This window comes from Phallusia mammillata, chromosome 3 (genome assembly GCF_965637545.1).
Source record: "Phallusia mammillata chromosome 3, kaPhaMamm4.hap1.1, whole genome shotgun sequence".
Classification (NCBI taxonomy): Eukaryota; Metazoa; Chordata; class Ascidiacea; order Phlebobranchia; family Ascidiidae; genus Phallusia; species Phallusia mammillata.
In genome coordinates this window covers 1,916,330-1,927,461 of record NC_137254.1, presented here as the reverse complement: position 1 = coordinate 1,927,461, position 11,132 = coordinate 1,916,330, and the positions used below count along the sequence as shown (strand labels likewise).

The 11,132-nt window shown below is 35.2% G+C and overlaps 1 protein-coding gene and 2 long non-coding RNA genes across 3 annotated transcripts; 2 read left to right on the top strand and 1 right to left on the bottom strand.

Annotated features, from left to right (window-relative positions):
• The first annotated feature begins 6 nt into the window (after positions 1-6).
• On the top strand, positions 7-1,492 carry LOC145217916 (uncharacterized). Its single transcript, XR_013857515.1, has 2 exons — positions 7-424; positions 667-1,492. It is a non-coding gene; the product is annotated as an uncharacterized LOC145217916 (long non-coding RNA).
• A 1,635-nt stretch (positions 1,493-3,127) lies between these two features.
• LOC145217918 (uncharacterized) lies at positions 3,128-4,756 on the bottom strand. Its single transcript, XR_013857517.1, has 2 exons — positions 4,267-4,756; positions 3,128-4,025 (listed from the first exon to the last, which is right to left on the bottom strand). It is a non-coding gene; the product is annotated as an uncharacterized LOC145217918 (long non-coding RNA).
• A 2,877-nt stretch (positions 4,757-7,633) lies between these two features.
• LOC145217902 (uncharacterized) lies at positions 7,634-8,718 on the top strand. The gene is made up of 2 exons (XM_080085284.1): positions 7,634-8,267; positions 8,352-8,718. Exons 1-2 carry the CDS (start codon positions 7,711-7,713, stop codon positions 8,653-8,655), a joined length of 861 nt encoding a protein of 286 aa, XP_079941410.1. The 5' UTR covers positions 7,634-7,710; the 3' UTR covers positions 8,656-8,718.
• Positions 8,719-11,132: the final 2,414 nt, after the last annotated feature.

The window sequence follows — 11,132 nt, the reverse complement described above, 5'->3', positions numbered from 1 at the left end:
CGGGCGGTGTTATAATTTTAGAACATGTGTTATAACACAGCCCGATTTTATCGGCAATGGTAGTGAAGCATTAAATTTATTTTTTATTGAAAAATATCATATTTTCTGTGGAAATAATCGCAGGTGAAATGAGTTTTACATGAAATTGGCAGTTAAATGTGAACTGTTATGACAAAAGCAAACGCATTTTAAGCAGCGAAATAGCAGCAGTACCAGATTCTCCTCGATTGTAAACTGTAAAATACAAAATGGGCCAAGGTTGTTGTATCTAATAGGCATCCATGTTCTGATAACAAATGGAGTAATGAAAAGTGACAGTTCAGGGTGGGGGAAGCATTTCTAGTGCTTCGTGAAGCAAACTAAGGCCTAGCACACTATCAAATAAAGGACTTGGGACATTGGATTTGAAAAGCAATGATACATGGTAAGTGGTTGTCAATTGTCATGATATGCTTGTCATTCTCAACTGTTTCTATTATTTTAGCAGATGGTCATTTGTTATTTTTTTAGGCATGTTTAAAAATATGGTAGCTCATCTCTAGTGTGATCCTGGTTTTGTAAAACATTGGCTTTCATTTCTACTGGCCTAACTCAAGCATTTTTGTGTAAACTCCTACTTGTCAAATTAAATGTTGCCTACACTTTTTCTTTTATTTTTTGTTGCAGTTCAACATCTGGAAAACTGAATAGAAGCAGAAAAAAGCAGCACAATCATTCCAAAGGTAATTCAAGATTGCCTTGGACAACATGGAAGAAAGTAATTGATTGTGGAAGAATGGTGTGGGTGAAATGAGCTCACTGAAGTGTCAGCTAAATCATTGATGGATACAAAATGCTTCTTTCCTCACTTGCAGGGGAACATTTTATTTTAAGATATTCACCACACACTTCAGTTTTACATGAATCGAAATATGTGTGTTTTTTGCCGCTGTACTACCCGAAGGCAGGTTTATTTAACAATTCTTGTGCCCAATTTAAAGCAAACTTGTTATGTTAGATGTGTTCAATGATTTGTTGGTATTAACGCTGTCTTACCTACATGACATAATCATGGCGTCGTTAAAAAAGCATCTTTTGGGTAAATATTTATACATTTTCACTTTGATGTAGACTCTTTCAGTAAAAGTGATTCATCAGACAGGAATGAAAAACCTTTATTTTCAACCAGTAATCTCTATGATACAACCTCATCTTTCACATGGTAGCTGGTTTAATTTTATTTCAGTAACTCGCAACACATTGCATTTTCAGCTGAACAATGTTGTTTCACCTTTTTTGTTTCTCAGTCTGTTCACTTGATGACCCCTTTTTAGTGTACTCATTGTAAATGCAGGTTTTTGCTTGATAAATCAATCTTCTAATTATTTATCCTCTTCACATTTATTTCTTCTTTCATATAACTGTGGCACCCAATATGAGTATGTTATTGTGTGGAAATTGGGTTTATGAGGTGCTTTATTTTTTCATTAATAAAATGTTGCCCTTAACTGTGCATTTGTTATTTCATCATTTTAAGTACTAGTATTAACTGGTTTAAAATCACAAAGGGCTTGATGTAAACAAAAACGGTTTTCACAGGTCAACTCTAAACTACATCTAGTAAACGCATACAAAATATCTTTAGAATCTAACCACCACATGATAAATGAGAGGCGTACATCATAAGCGAACGAAGGGCATGACCGCTTTAAAATAATCTTATACGCTGACGACCTTTGTAGCATATACAGGCTCCAGATCACAAACGGTTTAAGGGAAACAAAAACGGTTTTTTACAGGTCAACTCTAAAATACATCTAGTAAACGCATAAAAAATATCTTAAGAATCTAACCACCACATCATAAATGAGAAGCGTATATCATAAGTAAACGAAGGACATGACCGCTTTAAAATGATTTTTTGCGCTGACGACCCTTGTAGCATATACAGGCTCCAGATCACAAACGGTTTAAGATAAATGAAAATGTTTTTCACAGGTCAACTCTAAAATACATCTAGTAAACACATACCAAATATCTTTAGAATCTAACCACTACATCATAAATGAGAGGCGTACAAGCGAACGAAGGGGATGACCGCTTCAAAATAATTTTATGCGCTGTCGACCCAGTAGCATGTACAGGCTCCAGAACACAAACGACATAAAGTATTGAAAACGGTTTTCACAGGTTAACTTTAAACTAGACCTACGTCGAGTGAACGCATGCAAAATATCAATCAATTCCTATCATTACCCTAAAATCAAGAGGCGCTCATCATCACTATACGTTGAGATTGTATTCTACACGCTACAAGAAATTTACATGCTATAGGCCCACATGAAATCGACAGCACTAGCGGTCGTGTCCTGCGCTCGCTTATGATGTACGCCTCTTGTTTTTGATGTTCTTCTTAGAAGATAAAGATATTTGGTATGTGTTTACTCAATGTATTTTAGAGTTGACCAGTGAAAACCGTTTTTGTTTACCTTAAACCGTTTGTGATCTGGAGCCTGTATATGCTACAAGGGTCGTCAGCGCAAAAAATCATTTTAAAGCGGTCATGCCCTTCGTTCGCTTATGATGTACGCCTCTCATTTATCATGTGGTGGTTAGATTCTAAAGATATTTTTTATGCGTTTACTAGATGTATTTTAGAGTTGACCTGTGAAAACCGTTTTCATTTATCTTAATCCGTTTGTGATCTGGAGCCTGTATATGCTACAAAGGTCGTCAGCGCATAAGATTATTTTAAAGCGGTCATGCCCTTCGTTCGCTTATGATGTACGTCTCTCATTTATCATGTGGTGGTTAGATTCTGAAGATATTTGGTATGTGTTTACTAGATGTATTTTAGAGTTGACCTGTGAAAACCGTTTTCATTTATCTTAATCCGTTTGTGATCTGGAGCCTGTATATGCTACAAAGGTCGTCAGCGCGAAAAATCATTTTAAAGCGGTCATGCCCTTCGTTCGCTTATGATGTACGCCTCTCATTTATCATGTGGTGGTTAGATTCTAAAGATATTTTTTATGCGTTTACTAGATGTAGTTTAGAGTTGACCTGTGAAACCGTTTTTGTTTACATCAAGCCCTTTGTGATTTTAAACCAGTTAATACTAGTACTTAAAATGATGAAATAACAAATGCACAGTTAAGGGCAACATTTTATTAATGAAAAAATAAAGCACCTCATAAACCCAATTTCCACACAATAACATACTCATATTGGGTGCCACAGTTATATGAAAGAAGAAATAAATGTGAAGAGGATAAATAATTAGAAGATTGATTTATCAAGCAAAAACCTGCATTTACAATGAGTACACTAAAAAGGGGTCATCAAGTGAACAGACTGAGAAACAAAAAAGGTGAAACAACATTGTTCAGCTGAAAATGCAATGTGTTGCGAGTTACTGAAATAAAATTAAACCAGCTACCATGTGAAAGATGAGGTTGTATCATAGAGATTACTGGTTGAAAATAAAGGTTTTTCATTCCTGTCTGATGAATCACTTTTACTGAAAGAGTCTACATCAAAGTGAAAATGTATAAATATTTACCCAAAAGATGCTTTTTTAACGACGCCATGATTATGTCATGTAGGTAAGACAGCGTTAATACCAACAAATGTTTAAACACATCTAACCAACACAACAAGTTTGCCTTAATTTGGGTACGAGATTAAAATAACACCAACAAATCATTGAACACATCTAACATAACAAGTTTGCTTTAAATTGGGCACAAGAATTGTTAAATAAACCTGCCTTCGGGTAGTACAGCGGCAAAAAACACACATATTTCGATTCATGTAAAACTGAAGTGTGTGGTGAATATCTTAAAATAAAATGTTCCCATGCAAGCGAGGCAAGAAGCATTTTGTATGCATCAATGATTTAGCTGACACTTCAGTGAGCTCATTTCACCCACACCATTCTTCCACAATCAATTACTTTCTTCCATGTTGTCCAAGGCAATCTTGAATTACCTTTGGAATGATTGTGCTGCTTTTTTCTGCTTCTATTCAGTTTTCCAGATGTTGAACTGCAACAAAAAATAAAAGAAAAAGTGTAGGCAACATTTAATTTGACAAGTAGGAGTTTACACAAAAATGCTTGAGTTAGGCCAGTAGAAATGAAAGCCAATGTTTTACAAAACCAGGATCACACTAGAGATGAGCTACCATATTTTTTAACATGCCTAAAAAATAACAAATGACCATCTGCTAAAATAATAGAAACAGTTGAGAATGACAAGCATATCATGACAATTGACAACCACTTACCATGTATCATTGCTTTTCAAATCCAATGTCCCAAGTCCTTCATTTGATAGTGTGCTGGGCCTTAGTTTGCTTCATGAAGCACTGGAAATGCTTCCCCCACCTGAACTGTCACTTTTTATTACTCCATTTGTTATCAGAACATGGATGCCTATTAGATACAACAACCTTGGCCCATTTTGTATTTTACAGTTTACAATCGAGGAGAATCTGGTACTGCTGCTATTTCGCTGCTTAAAATGCGTTTGCTTTTGTCATAACAGTTCACATTTAACTGCCAATTTCATGTAAAACTCATTTCACCTGCGATTATTTCCACAGAAAATATGATATTTTTCAATAAAAAATAAATTTAATGCTTCACTACCATTGCCGATAAAATCGGGCTGTGTTATAACACATGTTCTAAAATTATAACACCGCCCGATAAGAAACGGGGATTTTTTCATAACACAAGCGCTTCTAATCGAGCACTTGTTGACGAATCGGGTGCGTCTTTTCACCAATGTTACACGCATCAGTGCGCACAGTCAGAGCCACAGGGAATTGAAGCTTTGTGCTAATGCGAGTGTAGAGGTTTAGCTGGAACGTGTTAACTTATTTTTAGGCGAGAAACATAGTTTAATCTGGGCAGTAAGTGTTTATTGATATTTTTTAACAACAACAAACAGGATTTTTTTATGTTTAGTGCAGAAACACTATACTACATTTAACTCGTTCTCGTCTGGTTTCTCTGACTTTAAGACTCAGCTGTACAACTAATTATTTCCTAAAATATTTCATGTATGCGCAACAACTGATCGTGGTAGTTGATGGATTTTCGAGCAACTTAACTGCACCAGATAAATGACACTTGTAATCAGGCACGCAGGAAAAGGAAATTGTTGCACAGCTCACTGCCACATTGGGAAGCCAGTTGACGCTAGTTAGCTTATAACTTTAGTCGAGAATTTGGCTTTACAAATATTTGAAACACATGAAAAAATTGTTACGCTGCTCATAACATCTTGTGCTACTTTCAATAACCGTTATACTTTGCGAAGAAATGTGGTTATCTTTGTTTATCTGTCTGTTCAGATTTTTAATATGGATGTGTGTTATTTTTCACTACCGTGCATTTACACAGCATGTTTGAGAGAAACGACGAAGTTTTACACCCTTTGATACTTTGCATCCAAGTGTCTGGATTAAACTGATTTGTCATGCGTATGTTAAGTAGGGAGTCTTTGTCAATGATAACCTTCCTCTAACTGATATGCACCAATGTTCAGTGTATTTCATTGTGTTGTTCGTAGCTTGCTCAAAGCACTTCTGCAGCGTCCAACATTTTACGTTGTAAACACACAGGCGAAGGCATTTCTGTTAGTAAAAAGAAGCTAATGTGAGCGTGAAAGTATAACTGGATTAATATCGTTTACAAGTAATAATGATTGGTTTATTTGCTGTACAGTTTAGCAGGTTAGGTAGTTTATTGCGATAAGCGTTACATTTGGTTATGTAGAAACTGACGCTCTTCCAACGCCTTGAATCAGGTAAATCGGTTAACCTGAGTTCTTCTCAAAGCTAAAATAAAGGCGGGTTTATGGAAAGAATTAAATAACGCACATTAATTTGACCTGCCAGCCAGCGCTGTATGTGAGCGCAAGTTTTCTTTTTTTTACATTGCACGCATCGGTGCACACAGTTAGAGCCCCAGGCAATGCAGGCTGTATATGAGTTTGAAGACGCTTTTAAGTTATTTCTTCAGGCAAACATTAAATTATTACAGTTCCGTATTGACGAACATATGCCGTAGTAAAAGGTTTTGTGATGCTAATACTGCATTAGATGCACTGACTCCATTTTATTGCGTAGTCTGATTTCAAACAAATCAATTGCTTTCTGTAATACGAGAATGTACAAAAGTCGATTTCTTAGGTTGGTTTTGCAGAACACAGATATTTCATTAAGGGTCTGTTGTCTTGACTTCGTTGGGGGTAACCTACCTTTTAAACGAGCAACTTAACTGCACTGCGCAAATGTTTGTTTGGGTGTCATTTTTATGGCAAAATTGTTGTTGTAATATTTTTTGATATCATAGCTTACTTTCGGTTTTTAAACGTAGAGCTGATATAATTGTTTATTGAATGGTATGTCTTGAATAAAAAACAAAGTTAGAATTTTTTGGGCCTGAGAACAAGATCCATTTGAATTGTGTTTGCCTTATCTTGCCAGCTAGCGATTTGGACCTAATTGTGACCAATATAAATTGCGCCTGTAATCGAACATTCCGGAAAAGAAAACTGTTGCACACCTGACGGCCACATTGCGAAGCCAGTTGATGCAAACTTCAGTGGAGGAGTAGCCTTTGCAGTTTGTAAAACGCATCGTGAATAATTAAATGTTTTAAAGCAGTGGTTCCAAACCTTTTTCGATGAATTCCTCCCTCAGCAATTCAAAGCATGTTTAATATCTCCAAAACTATTTTAATGGTAAGCGCATGATTGTGTTTGTTGTAGTTATGACTTGTTATGACGAAACAACTCATAAAAAAGCACTTTGTTTACAAATAGTTATTACCGTCCAGCAAAGAAAATTAACATCGTGCAAAAGTACCGAGGTGCTCGCGAACCTCCGGTTGGGAACCACTGTAGTAAAAAAAACACCGTACAAATTTTTATTTAAAATCGTGTATTTTATCAACTTTATGGGTGATATCCGCAAAGCTGAGATATCTATTTACAAACAAAATGTAAAATTAAAGTAAATTCCTCCCTTGGGAACCACTGAACTAAACTTTTACGAACACCATATCCCTTCCTTGAACAATTATAATTCCCAAGTTGGAAGGAATTTCTCCCGGCGGAAAATCACTGTTTCAAATCATAACGCTACGTAAAAACCGTAATAATGCACATTTGCCAGCTACATTACCATGAAAATATACCAGCTGATATTTAGTTGATCTTCAAATTGTGTTAGCCTATCTGCAAACTGCTCTATGACCCTCACGTTAAAGCCATGAATAAATAATTTAGTGGAAATATTTGAGTTTCCTTGTTTTTGGTTTGAAAAAGAAATTGTGCGACAAAGTATAGACCACAAGTGGTGAATTGTTGATAAAAACGCTGCAGCTGTACCTTCACTATACACTATTAAGGGGGTTCTCGCATTAGAAGAAGACGTTGGCACGTTATGAAAATGAGACTGGGTGGTAACTTTGCTGGAATCAATAGTCTTATTACCAAGTTGTCACCATTCGCTTAAAAAAAACACGGAATGACAAAGACCATGCATCAAACCAAGGTTGTTGTGACATTAAACCATGTGACAATCTTATTTTTTAAACATAACATTCTTGTTTTCAGAACATAAAAAAGTAACATGTTTACTCAAATTAAAGAGAAACCTTATGGATGGGATGTTTGTGAGAAAAGATTTGCCCAAAGGAGAGATGAAAAGAAACACATGTTGATTTACACAAATGAAAAACCTTATGGATGTGATGTTTGTCAAAAAAGATTTCGCCGACATGGGCATTTAAAAAGCCACATGTTAACACACACCAATGAGAAACTTCATCGATGTGATGTTTGTGAAAAAAGTTTTGCCGATAGTGGAAATTTGAAAAAGCACATTTTGACTCACACTAAAGAAAAACCTCATCAATGTGATGTTTGTGAAAAAAGGTTTGCCCAAAGTGGTCATTTAAAAACACACATATTGACTCACACTAAAGAAAAACCTCATCAATGTGATGTTTGTGAAAAAAGTTTTTCCCGAAGTGGACATTTGAAAACACACATGTTGACTCACACCAGAGAAAAGCCTCATCAATGTGATGTTTGTAAAAAAAGATTTAGCAAAAGTGGAAATTTAAAAGTACACGGTTTGACACACACAAAAGAAAAACCCCATCGATGTGATGTTTGTGAAAGATGTTTTGCCCAAAGTGGAGATTTGAAAAAACACACGTTGATACACACTAAAGAAAACCCTCATCGATGTGATGTTTGTGAGAAAAGGTTTAGACGTACTGGACACTTAAAAATCCATATGTTGGCTCACACCAATGTCAAGCCTCATCAATGTAATGTTTGCGAAAAAAGATTTAGAACAGGTGGAAATTTGAAAGCACACGGTTTAACCCACACAAAAGAAAAACCTCATCGATGTGATGTTGTTTGTGAGAAAAAATTTAGCGAAGTTGGACATTTGAAAAGGCACATGTTGACACACACTAAAGAAAAACCTCATCGGTGTGATGTCTGTAAGAAAATGTTTAGCCGGGTTGGACATTTGAAAAGACACATGATGATTCACACAAATGAAAAACCCCATCAATGTGATGTCTGTGAGAAAAGATTTCGCGAAGTTGGAACTTTGAAAAGACACATGTTGACACACACTTAGAGAAACTCCATCGATGTTTGATGAAAAGATATATTGCGGACAAGGTGGTTCGGAAAAACACATGTTCATCACACCAATGGAAAACCTTTTATGTGATGTTTGTATAAAAGATTTTGTTTTGGTGCAAATTTTGATTTGATTCAACACATGGCAACACAATGAGAGTTGTCTTAAACTTGAATCTCATGTACATTTGGGTCTAAGACTGCAGTAGTGCAACATTTGTAAGAATACATTTGTTTGTCCAAAGTAGGAAAGTCACACAAGTGTAAGGTTTATGAAAAACTGTTTGCTTTAATAGATTTTTGTATGTTTTGACTCAAACGTTTGACAGAAAAAAAATTGAAATTTGAAAACAGTGTAGAGTATTCAAGCAAAGGCTCCACTTGACTTTTTGCTTTTCCAAATTGCAGCAACAAACATTTTTGTAACGCAGTCACTGATGTGACAACAACAGGTTATTAGAATCCAGTAACTGTGTCATCTATTTTACAACTTGCAATGCAGAAATAAATAACCTGAAATTCCACCCCTGTTTAAGTTGATCGAGTCTAAATCTAAAATGGAAAACACATAATAAAAACTTGCTACTTGAGTAATAGCTTCCGAATTTTCTACATTGTTAAATCTGTGCTTCAGCAGTTTTCTGAACGCCGAAAAATGACTCACACGTAACACACATAGGAGCAGTTAGTTAAGATAAATTTTACACAATTTAATACGGTATAAACAAAGTCATAGAGCAACGAGATTATGAAACTTTTCGTTCCGCTTTAGTGCATAGAAGTTTTGCACGTTTTTAGTGATTTTGTGTTTGTGAGATAGCACATTAGAAGTTAATAATCATCATCACGATAATCGGTGTCTAGACTCTAGAACAAGATAGTTTTTAAACACAATGCGTTGACAATTTTTTTCTTGTTTAACCGAAAAATGAGTAAAAACTGATAAAGATGTCATATTTGTGGAAAGAGATTTACAGAAGGTGGATAATTGAAAAGATACATATAAGCTATTGCTGCCAGGCATAATATCAAGGCAAAAGAGCTCTACAAACTTGAAAAGATACATGTTGACACATACAAATGAAAAACCCCATCAATGTCATATTTATGAAAAAAGATATGCCAGGGGTGATTGTTTGAAAACGCACATAATAACACACACCGATGTGATGTTCGTTAAATAATAATGCTTTCATAGAAAACTTCTCAAAATTCAAATAAATGTTTTGAAAAGTATTTCGGTGGAGAATGCTTACTATAATTCAAACGCAATAATGCACGCTAACGAGAATCCCTACATGTTAAATAAAATAAAACATACATTTGTCACTATTAGAAGTCAAAAAACTGTTCTGTTTATCATATCTGTCCCTTCTTAATTTTGTATGAGCACTCAGTTCATGCCACATATATTGTTGATGCTGAATATATTTTTCAAACAAAATTTACTCCTAGCCAAAGTATTTTGTAACAACATGCACGATTTTGTTTCCTGTATTGAAATTTAAAGAATTGCTGACCAGGCCAGGTTTCTTGAAACATGTAATTGTTTTCTTTGATTGTAAAGACGCATGTAACTCGTCTTCGATTATAAGTTGCATGCTGTTATGTATGTTAGAAATTATTGTTTCACAATAGTTGATTCATTGGCTACAATGTGATGTTAATGGAAACAATCGTTACTAATTTAAATAACTTTACCCAGCAGTTCATGTTTTTATTTTGATAAAAGTGTAACAATATGTAACCAATTTGTTGGCTTGCGTTGCAGAACAGATTGTAGCAGACACATTGTGCATTTTCGTTTACCTATTCATAACCGTTTCGTTCTACTAATTTTCACAGTAAAAGTTTCACCACAGTGACTGAAATTTGATATTTAAATTGGATTTCGAAGCATGCGCTAGAAATTGCATTAGAACAGAACTGTAGATTCACCATAACGGCTACATGCAGGATTCAACTCGTCGCTGATCGCTTGCTTTGATTTCAGTCGAGTGAGTCGAATTGCTTCCTGTAATACGGGAACGTGCACTGCACAACTGATTACTCAGGTAAGGAATTTTCAGTAGCGAGCTAAAGCTAGTGGGCAGGTTAAATAATTTCTGTACTGGACGATATCATAATGTTTATCACGCAGAGGTTTAATAGTTACCAATGGTCTGTTGAGGTTGTGTGCATAATCTAAGCTTTAAAAAATGTAAATGAACCGAGCTAAACGTAAATTAATACCAAATCGCACCAAATTATATATTAATACAAAATTAAAAATAAACGAAGGTTTAAAACTCAGTCTCTACACAAAACACAATTAATTGTTTGTTTTCAAATGTTAGCGTTCTAAAAATAGCAGTTTTATGATGACGATCTACTGGTATTTTACCTCTAAGTTATGGTTTACTCGTGCAGCCTATGGTACTATATTTTTGTGCATATTGTGCTAAAACTGTAATAACATTGGCTTGCGCCGCA

Bases quoted from the DNA above. Each gene is read 5' to 3' on its own strand.
- LOC145217902 (XM_080085284.1), top strand. From the start codon at position 7,711: ATGTTGATTTACACAAATGAAAAACCTTATGGATGTGATGTTTGTCAA. The intron at 8,268-8,351 runs GTTTAGACGTAC...TTGCGAAAAAAG, and splicing joins TGTGATGTTTGTGAGAAAAG to ATTTAGAACAGGTGGAAATT.